This window comes from Berghia stephanieae, chromosome 7 (genome assembly GCF_034508935.2).
Source record: "Berghia stephanieae isolate SIO BIC M18660-M18661 chromosome 7, UCSD_Bste_1.3, whole genome shotgun sequence".
Lineage (NCBI taxonomy): Eukaryota > Metazoa > Mollusca > Gastropoda > Nudibranchia > Aeolidiidae > Berghia > Berghia stephanieae.
Genome location: NC_088366.1, coordinates 41,991,714 through 42,011,129, shown reverse-complemented (window position 1 = coordinate 42,011,129; position 19,416 = coordinate 41,991,714). Strand labels below are relative to the sequence as shown.

Sequence of the window (19,416 nt, the reverse complement as noted above, 5' to 3'; positions counted from 1 at the left end):
TTAAGCTTAATAGCCAATATTCTCAACACAAACATATAACATAGAAACGATTGAGACATTGAGTATGCTCCGGTGTATGGGGTGAATTTTTAATTCAGAAAAGTGAGTGGAGCAGGCACTTATGTTGGTAACAACAAGATATGAAGTGAATAGAAAAGTGCCAGAAGACAATAGAGAATAAAAATTTTTCGCGGCGGTGGTGGGGTTCGAACCTGCGACCTTATTGGTACGACAACTCCGCCTGGCAGGTGAGAGCGTGGCTCTACCGTGTGAGCTATCAACGAACACAAAAATATTCGTTTCAAACTCAAAGTCATTACTAGATCCCTCTCTCACCCACTTCTTGAGACCGCCGATTCGTTCGTACACCACCATCGCGAATAATTTTGACAGCAGTTAAGCTTAATAGCCAATATTCTCAACACAAACATATAACATAGAAACGATTGAGACATTGAGTATGCTCCGGTGTATGGGGTGAATTTTTAATTCAGAAAAGTGAGTGGAGCAGGCACTTATGTTGGTAACAACAAGATATGAAGTGAATAGAAAAGTGCCAGAAGACAATAGAGAATAAAAATTTTTCGCGGCGGTGGGGGGTTCGAACCTGCGACCTTATTGGTACGACAACTCCGCCTGGCAGGTGAGAGCGTGGCTCTACCGTGTGAGCTATCAACGAACACAAAAATATTCGTTTCAAACTCAAAGTCATTACTAGATCCCTCTCTCACCCACTTCTTGAGACCGCCGATTCGTTCGTACACCACCATCGCGAATAATTTTGACCAGCAGTTAAGCTTAATAGCCAATATTCTCAACACAAACATATAACATAGAAACGATTGAGACATTGAGTATGCTCCGGTGTATGGGGTGAATTTTTAATTCAGAAAAGTGAGTGGAGCAGGCACTTATGTTGGTAACAACAAGATATGAAGTGAATAGAAAAGTGCCAGAAGACAATAGAGAATAAAAATTTTTCGCGGCGGTGGTGGGGTTCGAACCTGCGACCTTATTGGTACGACAACTCCGCCTGGCAGGTGAGAGCGTGGCTCTACCGTGTGAGCTATCAACGAACACAAAAATATTCGTTTCAAACTCAAAGTCATTACTAGATCCCTCTCTCACCCACTTCTTGAGACCGCCGATTCGTTCGTACACCACCATCGCGAATAATTTTGACCAGCAGTTAAGCTTAATAGCCAATATTCTCAACACAAACATATAACATAGAAACGATTGAGACATTGAGTATGCTCCGGTGTATGGGGTGAATTTTTAATTCAGAAAAGTGAGTGGAGCAGGCACTTATGTTGGTAACAACAAGATATGAAGTGAATAGAAAAGTGCCAGAAGACAATAGAGAATAAAAATTTTTCGCGGCGGTGGTGGGGTTCGAACCTGCGACCTTATTGGTACGACAACTCCGCCTGGCAGGTGAGAGCGTGGCTCTACCGTGTGAGCTATCAACGAACACAAAAATATTCGTTTCAAACTCAAAGTCATTACTAGATCCCTCTCTCACCCACTTCTTGAGACCGCCGATTCGTTCGTACACCACCATCGCGAATAATTTTGACCAGCAGTTAAGCTTAATAGCCAATATTCTCAACACAAACATATAACATAGAAACGATTGAGACATTGAGTATGCTCCGGTGTATGGGGTGAATTTTTAATTCAGAAAAGTGAGTGGAGCAGGCACTTATGTTGGTAACAACAAGATATGAAGTGAATAGAAAAGTGCCAGAAGACAATAGAGAATAAAAATTTTTCGCGGCGGTGGTGGGGTTCGAACCTGCGACCTGCTTTGTAAAGCACCATACGTTGGGTGGAGATTGGCGCTCTATAAACTTTTTATTATTATTAAAGCATCATCACCATCAACATCAACCTTTGTTGTCATCACCATAATCATTACCATATAGACATTTATTTACTTGCCATTTGATTGATATTTGTTTTATGTGTATTTATAATTACTGGAATTTTTTAAAGACCAAATCCATGATCTTTTTCCTTCAATAAAAATAAAATTCACAGCCATGGCTAGCTTGTGTGTCTAAGAGATTGGGTGCCATTCTAGAGTAAATGTTTGCACACTTGTCTTTGGTTTGATTCCTAATTTTTCTGTTGCTACGAGTCTGCTTATTATGCATCAATCATACACATTTCTGTTCACTGCATTTTCTAATGATTGCTTGTAATACAAACTATACATTCTGAAAGCCGAATGTTGTGCTTATGCGATGAAAACAAAAAAAGCTGATAAGATCAATGTTTGAATTTTAAAAAAATGTTTTGAAGTTACGATTTTTGTAATCATTTTGTAAAAAGAGAGGAGAAAAACTGTGAGTGATTTAGCTATTAAAGTTTATATTTATTTAAGGCACCTTAGGTATAAAACTCGTGTTGAAGTTTTGTTTTAATTTAACAAAATAAATTAGTTGAAGTCGGAGGTAATAAAAAAAACAACTGTCTAATTGTTGGACTTGCAATCGAAATATGAGTTGTAAACCAGTGCTTTGTTCATCAACACACCATGTCAACCTCTTTGTCTTTGTGTAGCAAAACGGGTCATCACAGCCAGTGAAAATTCACGAGGTGACAGAAAAATAAGATGAGATTTTCAACCAATCAAAATTGAAAATCTTTTTAACCTCATTGCCCTGTAATGATTGTGGAAAATTCCATTCATGTAAAGGAAGATGCTGGTGATGTTTGACACCAAATGCCCATTATTAATGCATTAGTCCGTAATGTCCTAATCTCACTTCTTTAGATTGGTCCATTCAGAGCTGCCAACCTACTGCAAAAAATGCGGAATTGTACGCATTTTCAGCGATTGTACGCTTGTACGCATTTCCCCCAAGATTGTACCCATTTTCAGTGTACAGAGTCACTTCAGTTTTCTTAGGTTGTAATTCATATTATTACTAGCTTATTGAGAAACCTTGGTGACCAAGTGGATGTTCATATATTTTTTAGCAAATTATGATCTTCATGCTGGGAGGTAGAATTCTGAAATGATTGGATTATAGTCTTGGGAACATCATTGTTGCTGCAATTGAGCTTGTGCTGTGTGACTTTATGTAAGTATACCCTCCTCTTACTTTCACAATGGTTAGTTTCCGTCGATTTCAGGATTGTACCCATTTTTATGAAATCTCCCCCATTTTGAGGTCCCATTGTACACTTTCTAATCAGATGGGGTTGGCAGCTCTGGTCCATTGACTCCTGGTCACCTACTTTCATTTATGCTAAATTTAGTGTGATTGACGATGAGACTTCACTATTTTTACATCTCGGTGTCGGTGTGAAAAGGGGTAAGATAAGATGCTAGTTTTGAAGAATTAGGGTAAAATCAAACTCCATCTGTGAAGAGTTAAATAAAATCTTTGCCCTGTGATTTCTTTTCCAGTTACTTCTTCTCCACTTCAATGCTGATGTGATGGCCACGGACAATGAAGGAAATACCCCGCTACACCTGGCCTGTGCTAATGGTCATGATGACGTAAGTCTAGCTGGGCTATGACATAGTGGTTAAGTGGTCCGAGACAATGATATAATGTATCATTTATGAAAGAAGGAAACACTCAAAGGTGTCAACCATGGAGGCTTTTTTTTTCTAACTTTAAAAAATGTGAATATATATATATGCATATATGCATGTAAATAAAGTTTTGAATAATGTGCTCAGGTCCTTTTTCCGTCTGCTTCACAACAATGAAGGTCACACAATACAAAATATTTACTTCTATTGAAATATTTGGGATTATATCCTCTGCTAAAATGAAAGTCTGATTCCAGGTTGTGTACACACCACGTCTGCAATATAATCTTTGTTGTAGCATTTTAAAGTGAAAGCAGAAAAACTGGGATTTTTTTTTTAAATTATTGTGACCATAGAATTTCAAGGGTTGTTTTCCTTTACCTTCTATTGCATGTGAATTTCAACAATAAAATTCTCATTTCTTTCACCCACATGCGCGTGCACACACAAACACACACACACACACACACACACACACACACACACACACACACACACACACACACACACAAGCATGCATGCATGCGCACATAATAATTCGCGGGTGGTTGGATGGGAGCATCACCCTTGAATCATATACCTATGATGTTCGCATGGGTGTACGATCCGATAGTGATGTCGTTTCTTCTTCTCTTTACTAGCCTATCCTGCTTCTTTGGTTTGTGATTGTATTTGTGACAGGGGATATTTTTCTTTCTGTAAATCTTCTGCCTGTTTGTTCTTGGTTATTTATAATTTAGCTTATATCTTTAGGTTATGATTTTGATTTACATTTGTACTATTTTTGTTAGATTGCTTGTTTTTTTGTTTCAGCGGTCTCTCATATAACCTCAATTGTGTTGAAAGAGACCTAAAGCAACAAACAAAAAAAACATAATAATTCTATGGAAAGGACAAAATATGAAAAAAATAATTGTCAGATTACATTTTAAAACAATGTTTTTTTTTGTTGAGTTTTTTTTTTCTTTTCTCTCTTAATAATTAATTTTTAAACTTTCCCCAAGCCAGTGTGTGAAGGCCTTGGTTTTCTATGACGGCAATGTGAAAAAACTACAAGTAAACGCTGCCAATGAAATAAAAGACACAGCCCTACACTTGGCAGCTAAATGGGGATTTGGTAAGTATGGCATTCCACTCGAATATCCACCTCAAGTGCTTTCCTGCAGTTTTAGAGGAATTATTTTTTAAATATTTTTTTGAAGTCACTCAAACCTACCACTTCTAATCATGTTGTTTTTTAAAATTAGTCAAATGAGATTAAATTGAATATTGACATCAACCACTTTATAGACGTTAACAGCGGAAATCATTTTCAGAGCCAGTCTTGTATTGATGTGATGATCAGAAGATGTCAAGAAGAGCTTTATTTTTTATTCAATTCGTCGTTGAATAATCAATAATCAATCAATCGATCTATAATAATCTAATCAATGTTAGAAGAAGATATTTTACATGAACACATGTTTAATTTACTTACAAGTGGTTTCCAAGTTAAAATGCATTTCCTTGATTTTAAGGATCATAATTCATAATATCTTGCTTTAAATTTTTGAAAAGAAATTGTGGAAACATGGTTCTCATATTTGTAGTATGATTGTTTTTTATTTGTTTGTCAAGCCCTTTGTTATGCATTAAAGGCAAATTTTTGTTTTGGTAATGATTTGATATCGCCTAGATTGATATTTGTTTTGATGGGGTAAAAAGGACTACTCATTCAATAGTGGTAAAACGGATGCTCGTATGAAATAGTTGGTATGGTCACCAGTCATGAAGTAATGGCTAGGAATATAATAACAACTCTGTTCAAAGGATCAAATGGTCGTATAGTTTATAGAGATATCAGTGGGTTGGTACTAAATGAAATCAAGTGAAATACAAACTAGACAATCGAATTATCAAACTTATAATAACATTTCTCCTAATGTTGACAGGCATCTCCACTCATTTACATTCTTCTTTGGAACAACCTTCCTGCTTGTGCAATATTGAAAACATTTTAAGATGCACCACAAACTATTAAGAAATTACCATTGTTTTTTGCTGTGGTCTGTTGTACTATTTACAATCTGAATCTGAATCTTCCTTTAATGTCCACCTTCACTCATGAAGATTTTGACATGAACAATTACATTAAGGTGAAAATTCAGCAATGATCTAGAAGCTCTGTAAATAAATCTAAAGTGGGTGCAGATGTAACTTCCAGCGGTAACTTGTTCCAATCTGTGATGGTTCTGGAGTAAAATGATAATTCATCGTTATTTTAAAAAGATATTCTATTAATTCTAGCTAAGAGATACGATTCATTCTTTATCAAAACATTTTGTTATATCTTTGATTTAATGATCATTTTGAAATATTGAAAATAGAATTTGAACACTTGCAAGTTTAAAAAAAAAATGTTTACCTGTTTTTTAAAAATTGATAAAAGATATGTGTGTACTGTATATAGAAGCTTGATAACCCTAATTTTAATTGTCTTGTTATTGTGATAGAAATACTCTCAAAACAGCCTAGATTTACTAAATACAAGAAGGATAAAACAAACCCATAATTCCGTTCAGTTTTCAGACTTGTATATTTGTAGATGTAGCTCGTTCCCATTCTTTAAATTATTTCATATGATTCCTATGTCTATAATTTTATTTGAATCCAGACCAATATCATTCAGATACTTATGTAATCTAAAAATACTTCGTTCACTTTACACAGAGGAGATTGTGAAAACTTTATTGGAGAATGGAGCTGATGCATCCCTGTCTAATAGGAAAGGTCAAACACCCGTGTCCTTGGCACAGAATGTAAAAGTTCAAAGGTTGCTTCAAATAGCAGCGACAGGGCAAATGATAAAAATTGTCAACCAGGTATGTAAGTTGTATGATTAATTGACTTACTTGACTTATTGCTGCCGTCTGTCTGCTAATCAATTGATTAGGATGCCTCTAAGGCTTCTCTGACAAATTTCTGCCATTGGTCTCAATCATCTGCAAGTGCAAGGGATTGTAGGTCTGTAAAATCTTAACTCTTGATGGTCCCCGAGGCACTTGAGATCTCTGTTTATTACTGTGGGGATGTTTGTTGTTCATCTGCCTTGATATTTGTCTTTTGTAAAAAATGACATTATGCTTTTGTTTGATGGAATATTGTTGTCCCTCTAAGTATGTTATGTCTGAATAGTCTCCATTTTCTGTCTAATATTTGGGTTGAAATTGTTGTCATTGCATTGTAGGATATATAGTCCGTTCCAAGTCCTGTGCACACAAAATATCGCAAATTTCTCCAAAGTGATGTGATTTTTTGCATGCAGGCTTATATTTTTAAGTGACGTCACAGATTTTGAATAGCGATAGTGATAGACCAAACAGTTTTCTCACAATGCCGAATTCCTTTGATCTTTTCAACTTTTGCAATAAAATATGACTCAGATTTAAAATGTTTACAGTAACAGTGTGTTTATTCTCTTTCCCGTGCAAAGAATGATCATAACAAAGTTGCATTCAGTAGCGTAGCTTAGCAAATATTTTTGGGTTGTTTCAAATAGTATAAGAATAGAGAGCATTTATATTGTAATTCACAGCATTGAAAACAGGCCCACAACGCTTTATGATTTATCTCCTCCCTGGTGGAAAATGCACATATAATATATTGGACAACACAAGCAGCCCGTTAGGTGCTTATAAATTTTTTAGGACAAAGTAATTGATGCCAAAAACCAAAGGGATCCTCCGAATTTTTTAATGCCCATCTTCGATAGGACGAGGAGAAACCCCGATGAACTGTTGAGCAAGACAAATCATAAAGGTTGCACAAGATATGTCATGAAAATCCACTGGTTACACATTGAGTAGGGTTCATGTCTACTATTGGAGTCTTAACGAACTTGTTCAGACAGACGAGATACAAGAAAAAAAGCCTGGATCTAGCCTCTTATGTCACATCTCGTCATCATGAATGAGATCTCGGTAGTACCGATGCTGCATATTGTTTGAGAGCCTTCACTTTTTGTGTATGCTATGTACAGCCATACCCATCATCAAGGCAGTGTATGTTGTGTAACCTCAAAGAACATGGTTGACCGAAAGTGATGAGTGGTTGTGTAACACCAAAAGCCCTGTGGCCTGGACCACAAGGTTTTGTATGTAATCGTTGCATCACTGTCTCAACACTCATGAATTAATTAGTAAGGCTGGACTTCAATCAAAAAACGAAATTTGTGTTTTTTGAATCAAACAAGTACATCAGGGTGTTCGTATCATTGAAAAATGATATAAAAATCAAGAAAATCAGCCGATAAATAAAAAAGTTGCTAAAAAAAGTTAAACTAAACAAATGCAATTTTTAAAATCAAATTTATTCGTAAAACAGTTGGTTTTCAATCGGTTTTTCTGAAATAAAGACCAATGTTCTTTCTTTCAAGCTGATTTCAGCAATGTGACTTTCAAATTCCTCACAATTATATTTTTTTACTTTTAGATTTTAGCTATTAGGCCTACTCAAAAAGGTGTTACATTTTTTGCATAACAGAAGCGTAATACCTTGACTGTCGACCAAGTAGAGAGCCTGTGATTGGTCAATGACTCACAATTCTACATGAATAGACAGTAGCGGTAGATCAAAGAGGTTAACATTTTTATATACCAAACATTTTTCTTGGTGCTACATAATACAAAGTAATTATTTCGCATCAGGAAAAATAACTCTGAAGTTCCTATATCTCTATTACAATAAAATTGATACCACGATTGACAACATCGGCCCACAAATAAGGGAGTTATAAATTATTCATAATAATTTTTAAAGTTTACAATAATTGTCATCAAAGTAATTTTTCATCACCAAGGTCGTAATTTTTGTCCAATTTTTACCAGTAAGAAAGTGCAATGTCAACGATTTACACCCGCGAATAAAAAAAGATCAAATCGCAATTTCTACAACATATTTTATTTTTGTCGCAAATTGATAAAAGTCAAAGCACAATTATTCCTAACCGTTTACATCTTCTAATGTTAAAGGCAGACACCATCATTGTTCTGAATTGTTGTGACGAGAGAACGGGAAAGAGATTTGATCACGTGATCAAAAATTCTCGTTCATCTCACCTGACGAGTGAAAATCGCTAACTTGGTATTCTTGAATTTTGTTCACTGAGGGGTGCCTAGAATATAATAATGTGAAATATCACTTATCACTGAATCTAAACTTCTTTAACATCAAGCAGATACCATTTATGTTTTGTACAGTATGACTTATCAAAGGAACCACAGTTTTTAAATACAAAAATTGCATAGTTAAAAAAACATAATTATTAAGTTGACCTTTCCACATGTTTGCCATTTTTTAATTATGTTCACTGTGGGCGCTGTGAATGGAATAAAATAAAAAAATCACTGAAACTAAACTTCTTTAAGGTTACACGTTGTTTTGTGTGTTGGCACATCATATCCGGCTGGCGGATCGCCGTCATCATCCATTGTGGCTAACACTCTTGAGCACATTGCCGGTCATCTGTCTCTACAAATGACGATCCTCTGCAGTGCGCATGAAATCTGCGTTGTTTTTTAAATCACTTTAGGCCATTCTTAGGTTATTTAGATATGCCATTCTTTGTCTTCCTCTAGCTCTCTTTCCTTCGATCATCCCAGATGTTACCAACTTATCAATTCCATCTCTTCTCCACACATGTCCCAGAAACCGTAACTGCCTCTTTCTGATGGTATTGATCAACATACTAAATGCATAGCAATTTTTATCAGTTTATATGAATGTAGAAATCACAACAGGAAGCTGCACCTCTGGCTTTTAACTATCAATTATAACAATTGTTTTTGTCAAGTGTGTACAAAATGTACAATTTGCTGTGTCATTTTGAACCCAGGATGCCAATGTTAATGAACAGTACACATGAATCTCGTGAAAAGTAAACCCCTGGCCAGGCCTGTAGGGAGTTCAGTGATCATAGTCACAACAGAATTCACTGTGTATAATATTGTTATTGTAAACCATCCAACTGTTCACCCATCCCAGACCCTTCGTTTTTTCTATACCGTAAAGAAGAAAAATCCCAAAGTATGGTGCTGTAACCGATGTAAAAAAATCAGCTTAACGTCACTAACAATTCTAGTGTTTGAGCCAATTATCATTAAAATCCATCAGAAGGTTGTAAAGATGTCAATGTCAACTTGTGCACAATGGTTGTGGAATGGACTATAGGATGCACGATTCTTAGCTGTTTTCTATGGAATGATATCAAAGTTTTTCTTCTTTATTTTGAGTGAGTGCCCATGTTCCGCTGCTAATAGAGACTTGTAGAGCTTGATCTCTGTGGCTATTTTGGTGTTTTCCTTTCTTATCTATATTTGTTTTAATTTGTTTTGGGCATTTGTGGAGAGTTGTTTTCTTCTCTGTATATCTATCTTATCTCCAAGTAATGTTCTCCCATATTTTCCCTTTATTTCCAGCTATTTTCCTCCTTCGATAGAAGTATTATGTTTGTTATCTTGACATTGACATGGAGTTTGCACTTTACTTCATCAATGTTAGTTTGGTAGAGGCTGATAAAGTCAATGGTTTCCTTGATGAACAAGAATTCAACAAATAAAATAACTGATGAGAAAGTTTTTTTCTTTAATTTCCATATCTACTCCCCACTTCAATTGCAATGGAACAACAACAAAAAAGAAGGTAAAAAAAAATAAAGAAACATCAGTCATCAAGTGCAAAAAAAAAAAAAGGGGGAACATTCTTTATGACCAATTAACTGTTTTTCAGGATTACCGCAAATCATAGCACGTATGTCATAATCTTCATGAGGGTTAGCTTAAAGGCATAAAACTCAATAATTGGAAAACCAGCTGGTCATACATTAATTTAAAACAACCAACCTTTTTAAGGCCATTAAGAACGTTTTAAATTATTTTCAAAAATTAAAATTTGATTTGCATAGAATCCCTCATTATCCCCAACCCCTCATCCCCACCGTTATACCAATATCTTCATCTCCTAATTCACAGAGTTTCACATCCAATACCATTCCACAAACACAGCCGTCGTGTCTGGCCTCCCCTGCCTCCTCACATTCCTCCTCCTCCTCCACTCCCTCCAAATATTCCCCTGGCCTGCTGAATTCCTCAAATTTCTCTGGCATAGATGGAGAATCCAATTGGTCCTTTGTTGAGACAGCCTCTCTTGAGGCAGAGAACGAGCCAGAAAGAAGAAAAAAGAAAGAGAAATTATTTAAGGCAATTATGGAGGGAGACATCCAATTGGTAAGTCTTAAGAGATAAATAAATTAACGACTGAGCTTAAAAGTATGAAACAAAAATGAATATTACAGCCCCCCAAAAAAAAAAGAAAAAGAAAACCAAACACTTAACAAGGAACGTGTCAGGTTCAAAACCATCAACAAAAGCATAAAAATGGTGATATAGTATCTAGAATTCAAGAAAGATGAAAGAACTTGGATCCAGTAAATCCAATAAGCCTATTCTCCCATCTTTCTGGATTCAGTGTATTGGACTTAAATTATTTTTTGTTGTTGTTGGCTGAAAAAGGATTTTATGTCCGAAAATGTTCTTGTTAATTATTTTGTTCTTTTTCGTTATATTCATGTTTGTCCCTTCGCAGCAAAATATCAACTTTGACATGCATTCAAGAATTAATGAAATACAAAAAATAAGCAATAGATAAATAAGTTCAAAGTGGTCCTTTAGACCCATTAGCCCCATAGGGCCAGAGTTTATCCCAGTTTCCATAGCATGGAATGGATGATAACAATTGCACGCTATCCTTTGGATAGGATGCTAGTCTATCACAAAGTACTTTCCACCAGATTCAACAGACCCAGCTATCCAATCACTGCTCGGTGGGCAGGGGGTAGGAAAAAAATCTTGACTTCACTCGGCATTGATCTTGGTCCCTTTATGTATAGAGCAGGTGCTCTACCAACTGAGCTATTGCAAATGAAAACAATGACAAACAAATAACCTTAGCAACATTTCATAAAGAATTCAAACTGTTTTATACTTACTGAAGGTATCTTATCCTAACTGTGCAAGTGCCATGTGTGTTGTAAAATCATTTTTTAAAAAGTTTATAGCAAAGCTCAACTCCTCCCCTACCTTTATGACCAAAACACAGACTAACCACAATTCCGTTATTTGTCGGGAATGGTCACGTGATCTAGACACACAAGACAAGTGTTATTGCAGAAGCCACATTGTTTTTAAATAAAACATTTTCTCAAAATCCCCACTCTCACACTTACATGGTTGGAGTCAGACACATGGTTGGAGTCAGACACATGGTTGGAGTCAGACACATGGTTGGAGTCAGACACATGGTTGGAGTCAGACACATGGTTGGAGTCAGACGTCCTTGTAATACTTTTCCTACAGAGCCGTATGGTCTATAGAGCTGGAATTTATCATAGTTTGTTTTGTGTTAAATGAACTGTAACAATTGCTCGTTACTTTATGGATAGGATGCTAGTCTATATCAATGTTCTTTCCATCATATTTATTAGACCTAGTGACCCAGTCAGTAATGGTTGGACATGGAAATCACAAAAATCCCATACTAAACCTAGATTTGAACCATTTGCACTTGAGTTGAGTGGTTCAGTCAACTGAGCAACCAGGGATTTACCCTCCTCTAACTCTTTTACTGATATATTTAATTTCTCATTCTGCTTTCTCAGGTCAAATATTATTTTGGCGTCGCAGATTCTATGACAGATGACGACTATGGAGAAGACTTTGACCCCTTCCTGCCAACGCCTCCAAGCAGTAATGGTGTCGTCACTGACATATGTCACCCGTTATGTCAGTGTCACAAGTGTGTCACCATACACAGGGTATGGGGCCTGTTAGATAGGAATTAACATGTTCACTTGTGTGATCTGATAATTCTGAAAATGCTACAAAATTATATTGGAATCTGGAATCAGGTTTTTTGTTCATATAATTTTAATTTATGGAAGGATGTGATTTAATCAGAAACATTCATTTAACGAAAATTAAACATTTTATGGGGGTCAAATTTGAAATCTTGTAATTATATCAAACGTATATATATGCTTATCCCTGGTGTAAAACAAATCTTAAAATACCCTCTGAAAGTCTTTTTTTGTGTGTCACATTTGAGAGGAAAAAAAAAGCAAACTAGATTATGTCCAAAATTCCATTTTCAAGGTCATCGTGTCAGGGTTTCCAATCCTCAGTTTGAACTCTGGGACATAATTCTGGTTGTGTTATGAATCCAAGTATTTATCATTTACAAGTCATTTCATGGGGAAAATGTTTATTTTTTTCATTTTGATTTGTTTTCCTACTTTATGAATTGAAATATTTGAAATGAAAATTTTTTGCCATTGCTTCATATGCGTGACCTATTAACTCAAACTGGAATTTAGGGTAGGAAATTGAATCTTATTTCAGGAATATACAACTTGGATCAGATCTGTTTACTGTGTGTTGAGGAGAATGTATATTCTTTTTGCTTTTAAGATGCAAAATGTTATCATATTTTTGATCATGTTGATCTTAAATACACTAGTCAGCATCTGCATCGCCCTGACATGATATAGAATTGTATTTGAGGGAATGGACACCTATATAAAAAACCCCCAAAAACTTGAGCATTTATATAGTGCAATATCCTGTAAACATGCTCAATACACTTTACAAGGGGTCCTTAGCCAGTAGCAACATTAAACATGTAAGATGAGACATGACCCTGCTAGGCGATATTACAAATTTCTCGGACAGAGACAATGCTATTAATGGCTAGTTACTCATTTTACACCTAACTACGATGAGAGAATGTGAGTAAAATGCCTTTTCCAAGGGCTCAACTATGCAATCATAGCCTGACTCGAACCCTGGACCTTCCAATCTGAAGGCAAGTGTCACATCACAAGATCACATAGCCACACAAATCTGAAATGTGGAATCAAGATGCTTGACCTTTTGACCTACCATCACATCTTGTTCTTTTCTCCATTGATCAGACCAGCAGAGTGTTGGGTGAGAAGGTGGGTGTCAACATCCGTACGACAACAGGTTCCAGTCCCCTGCACACAGCCGTCATACACAACCACAGTGACATTGTGGAACTCCTCATCTCACTCCATGCTGACATCAGTGCCCAGAATCATAAATCTCTCACTCCTCTACATCTGGCTTGTTGTATGAGGAATAGTCTGGTATGGAACTGGTTTTATCTCGCTCTTTTGTCTGGCTTTCTCTATCTACATGCTCTCTCTTCTACGTTTATTCTCTCTCTCTCTCTCTCTCTCTCTCTCTCTCTCTCTCTCTCTCTCTCTCTCTCTCTCTCTCTCTCTCTCTCTCTTCATCCACTTATCCATCCACCCATTCAATCTGTCACATCTATTTCTCCATCCATCCCTCTGATCCTTACATCTATCCCATCCATCCTTAGCCTTGCCCTTCATTCTTCTCATCCCATCCACCCATCCATCTCTCTGATTCATCCATATATACAATCTCTTCCCTCCTCCCTTGGTCTATCCTTATCATGTCACAAGTACGTCCTTTTTTCCCCCACAAATAACCCCTTAGGTGACAGACATGTTGGTTCGTGCAAACGCCAAGTTAGACATCCATGACATGAATGGTGACACTCCTCTACTCATTGCCTCCAGCAATGGTTTCATCAATGGAGTCCACTCTCTAATCAAGGTAACCAATGACTTCCTTAATTGTCTCAAGTTTTACAAATTAGGGGGCATCATGTGGTCTTGATAACTCAGTATGTCCAAATTTATGAACTGCTGATAGAAATAACTAACATGCAATGAAAATAATGGATAGATGGATGGACAGACATATGGACATTATTATCATGATTTATTATTTTATTATTATTATTTTAAAAAAAATAAAATTTTATAACACTTGTTAAAAAAAAGTATATATAATTGAAATTCAAGTTAAAATAAAATTATCACAAAAACTTTTTTGATTTTTGAAAGTCTTGTTTGAAATTTTAAAATCTTAGGCAGGAGCAGATATCAATGCTGTGAATCATGCAGGGAATACGGCACTGCATGAAGCTGCTAAAAGAAACTTGACAGACACAATGGGCTTACTGGTGCATTCTGGGATTGATGTCTCCATCACTAACAAAGAAGGCAAAACTGCCACGCATGTCACACAGGTAGGGGGCATAACTCCTATTGCCTGAAGTTTTGTCATCTTTCCATTTTTGTCATAAATAACCCACAGGTGTCAGACGTGTAGGCTGGTGCAGATGCCAGAATAGATATTCTTAATATGAATGAAGGCACGATTCCCTTCCACGGTGGGCAGGAGGTTACGCTGTGTCTTCTATCCTACCATATCTGTTTTCCGAGTTGCTTTCTGTCTTTGTTTTGGAATGGGATTACTTGGTTTTGTCCTAGCCATTGCTGGAGTCCTTGAATGGGAGGGAAATAATCAAATGTTTAGTGATAGTTTTGGGAGATTATATTTTTTCCTTTTAAATCATCTCTCTGTTATGTATTGTTAGTTATATATTATTATCTAATAGTTATTCTGTAAACATTTGAGTGTGTTCCTCTTGGTGGGATCCTGTACTGTTGTCTGAATGAGACTATAAGGTGACTCAAACTAAGTACATAGATGGCATGCTCATGGAATCTACATCTGTACCCTATTTGAACCAATTCCCCCTTGTCTTACTTTTTCTTGGGAAATCCTTAAAACAAACAAAAATACAAAGACACGATTCTACTTATTGTCACCAAAAAAACAAACAAACAAAACAAAATAAGAAAAAAAGACAAAAAAAAAAACAAAACAAAACAAAACAATTTTACCTTACATCAATTGTTCATTTTTGTACAATTCCAGTTTATGTTGGTTTAAGTACAATTAGTCAAAACATATATATTTAATAAAGAAGAGAAATGAATAGCAAAAGAAAAATGACTTGTGTGCAGAACTTAATGTTATTGAGTAACGTTCACACAAATAAGTTCACTTTTTCATTGTTGTCATTACCATCAATCAACACCATCATCTTAACTCATTTGGGCTTCACACCAGACTTTCCTAACGTAGCACCTTCTTCATTATTTTTACCATTATCGTCGTCATTTTTATCATCATCTCTATCATCTATATCTTCATCAACAGCCATTAAAAAAATCATCATCAGTAGTTTTAATGATGATAGGTACATATTACGGTTACAGGATTCCAAAGCTCAAACATTGATACAGGAGGCTGAGGCTAGAGGAGAGACCAAGTACAATAGAGAACCTTGTCCTCCTGAAATAACATCTCATCCAAATAAAGGTTTGCTGTCTTATCTATTTCTCAGGAATTTTATCAAATTTTATTGAACACAATAAGATAAACTGTAGACATTGGTATATTATGTGTATGCGTGATGGTCTGAGAAAAGGTGAGGGATGTCGTGCCAGCTGATTTTGTGAAAATGGCGAAATAAATGAAAAAAATCTTCACACAGAGATTAATTTTAATCAGAAAGCTTTTATTTCAAAAGGTTTAAGGAGTTTTGACAAATTGAGGGTCATTAATTGACATTTATAAATCTAGCCAAAACAGAAGACAATATTTTGTCAGTGTATAGTAATGTGAGTGATGGAAGTCCTTCAACTGGGTAAGCGAATAGTGTCCTTTGACTCTCAAAAAGGTAATGTGAACATTCCATTGTCTCTCCATGGGCTAATGTGAATAGTGTCCTTGTCTGTCCATGGGGTAATGTGAATAATGTCCTTGTCTGTCCATGGGGTAATGTGAATAGTGTCCTCTCTCTATGGGGTAATATGAGTTGTGTCCTTGACCCTTCATGGGGTAAAGTGAGTAGTATCCTTGACTCTCTGTTGGGAGGGAGGGGGGTTGGAAGGTCACTTCTCTCTCCTCTTTTTATTTTGTTCTATCCTTCAATATGGCACCCTTGTTTTGGAATGAGATGAGGTTTGTATTTTTTGGGCCTACCTCTATTCTTTTAGACAGACAGAAGGCTGTATCTCTCTTTATAAGAGATGGGTTTTTTTTTCTTGTATGTCATACCGGAAGTATACAAAACTGAAAATGTGTGTATAAACAATGCCAGACGAAGCAGAAAGAAAATCACAAGAAAAAAATCCCCATTCCCCCAAAAAATGAACCTCCCTCGAGCAGGATGTTTTTTTGGGAATTATTTTTCTGGTATTTTCACTCACATAACCTTTTTTAAAAAAATAAAAAATATATGTTTGCCAAAATTTTGTTTTACTTCAATAACCTGGAATTAAGACGATCCTCAATTTGACTAAAAATCTATAACTGGACTCTTTGAAGTGTCCAATTAAAGAATTATTGATCAGTTATAGCCAAGTGAGAAACATCATTTTGTGTGTGTGTGTGTGTGTATGAGATGGTGTGTGAATAAGATATCTGTGTATGCCTGTGTGAATAGATGGTGTAGTGCGTAAGCCATGTGTATAAAGCACAATGTAATTTCTTACCTTTTAGCAGCTAATTAAGCTGATTTTCTCGTATGAACATGTTATAGTTGATTTATTGTTTTATAAAAGAGTAATTTGAAACAGTCCTTATTACACCCTAATTACTAATTAAGTGGTTACTATATAAATATTTGACTATTCTTGAATTAACATTTTTATAAAAAATAAAATTTATCATTTTAATATTATGTGTAGTTTCAGGATCTTACGAAAGAGGCAGGCTGAGCATGAAGGAGCTTTTTGCTGCCTTTGAAGAATCTGACTTGCACACCCTACAAGCCCTGACAGAATCCATAAGATCTTTTGACAAAGAGGGAAGTTTGAAACGAGCCAAGACTCGCGATGCCAGTGGATCTTTCCTTTCCAAAATGTCTCAAACTCATTCCATTTTAAATTTCAACAAGGGGAATCTTCGCAAAGTGAAACTTTTGGATAAGAGTGATCCACTGTATATTTACTCATTATCGTGCGATGAAATTGACGAAGATTTGTTGACTCCCATGGGAGATAATCTGGGTAAAACTTTCAATGATTTTCCAACAAATTTAGGACCAACTTGTTCTAATGTGACTAATATTTATGTTTCAAGTGAGGAGAGCAATATGGATGGTGATCATTGTAAAAGTGAACATACTGATTCATCGGAAGGTTCTTCATGTGTAAAGGAAATGGATTTTTGATTTGAGGAGTCATTTTGGTGGTAACATTGCTGTTATGCTTGATTAAAAAGAACTCTACAATCATCTGTTGAATGAAAATATCTAGCAGGCAGTTTCATCAAAATTTCCTCTTGATTTTAAGAGAAAATTTCTAATGCAGACCTGCGCTTATTTGCAGGTCTGATAACCCAATTTATTATGGGCTTACTGTTGTAATAAAATTGTCCCAAAAAAAAAAAAAAAAAAAAATGTTGCAAAGATTGTCCATTACAACAATGTTAAATTAGGCCCATAATTGCATTCAGATGTCATACCTGCATATACATACGCATTGTCTAATGCCATTTCAAGAGACCTGAAATATGTCTCTGATGTTCACTGACAAAACGCTTTTTTCTCCAGAATTGCTTTTTATTTCAATTTTTTGATAAATTGATATTACCCAAATATAATTTTTTTAAAACCTGACACTTTTACTTCTTTGAAGTCTTTAGGAATTTTTGATAAGTTTAGGGTCAACTTAATTCATCAATATTTGTTTTCCAAATAAAACATGGCCTTTTGTCAGTGTACTGTATGGATCAGGGGTGAATGGGCTTGAGGTTGATTCTTGATTTATAAGTGCTCTTACTACATATAGATGAGTAAAGAAAAGAAATGTTCATTGTAAAAATTACTGTATACATGGCTGTTAAATTGGAGTTCCAATGTAATTGTTTTGTTTTTTTTCACAGTATTGTCAATACCCGAAATCAAAGCAAGGCAGAGCATTTAAAATTACTCTCAACTGTTTCTTTGATATGTTCTATGGACACAAGCAAGCCATGGGCAAATTCCACCAAAGTGTGTAACCCTAACAAAATTGTGGGAAAAAAATTAAATTAAATTGCAAGTTCAGGAGTTTATTATAGGCCTCAGGCCAATTGCCATAACACCTCTCTGAACAAGTTATTCTAATGATAATAAAAAATTGATAATAGTTATTGGTAACACCGCCTAGCAAATATGATAACAATGATGATAGGAAGACATAATGATAATAACAATAGTAATAATGATGATAATAATAATAATAATAATAATAATAATAATAATAATAATAATAATAATAATAATAATAATAATAATAATAATAATAATAATAATATCATAATACTTACAATAATGATAATAATAATAAGAACAATAATAATGGTAATAATAATAATAGATTCCGAGTCTTGAAGTGCTACGTGTGGCCAATCTTGTTATACGGATGCGAAAGCTGGACTACAAATGCAGAAACACAAAAGAACATTGAAGCTTTTGAAATGTGGTGCTTGAGAAGGATGCAGAGAATATCGTATACTGCACACAAAACGAACGAAGAAGTGCTAAAACAAACATACCAACAAAGGAAACTAATGCCCTTAATAGTGGATCGACAACTATCCTTTTTCGGACACATAGTAAGGAAAGATAAGAATGAATACCTGGCAAGTTGTGGAAAAATACCTGGTAAACGCGCCCGGGGGAGAAAAACACTCATAGACCAACTGAAGGGCTTCACCAACCTAACAATCCAAGAGCTGTTTGAAAAAGCAAGAGACAGGGAGGAATGGAGAGAGATAATTCATGCAGTATCCGAAGCCTGGACCAGGCATGGAACCTAGAATAATAATAATAATAATAATAATAATAATAATAATAATAATAATAATAATAATAATAAT

General features: G+C 35.5%; 1 protein-coding gene across 2 annotated transcripts in view; it reads left to right on the top strand.

The window, feature by feature from the left end:
* Positions 1-18,566, top strand: part of LOC144977258 (ankyrin repeat domain-containing protein 27-like) — a 48,754-nt gene extending 30,188 nt beyond the window's left edge. Inside the window, exons 18-27 of one of the 2 annotated variants that reach the window (XR_013646285.1) lie at positions 3,422-3,514; positions 4,562-4,670; positions 6,263-6,414; positions 10,561-10,815; positions 12,246-12,401; positions 13,557-13,751; positions 14,128-14,247; positions 14,567-14,725; positions 15,706-15,867; positions 17,241-17,378. Coding sequence is in view for 1 of the 2 variants with exons in the window: in XM_078922290.1 (XP_078778416.1) it covers positions 3,422-3,514; positions 4,562-4,670; positions 6,263-6,414; positions 10,561-10,815; positions 12,246-12,401; positions 13,557-13,751; positions 14,128-14,247; positions 14,567-14,725; positions 15,765-15,867; positions 17,241-17,725 (1,827 nt within the window). In the remaining variant the exon portion in view is untranslated. Of the gene's footprint in view, positions 1-3,421; positions 3,515-4,561; positions 4,671-6,262; positions 6,415-10,560; positions 10,816-12,245; positions 12,402-13,556; positions 13,752-14,127; positions 14,248-14,566; positions 14,726-15,705; positions 15,868-17,240 lie in introns of both variants that reach the window. The other variant, XM_078922290.1, reaches the window with a different exon arrangement.
* Positions 18,567-19,416: the final 850 nt, after the last annotated feature.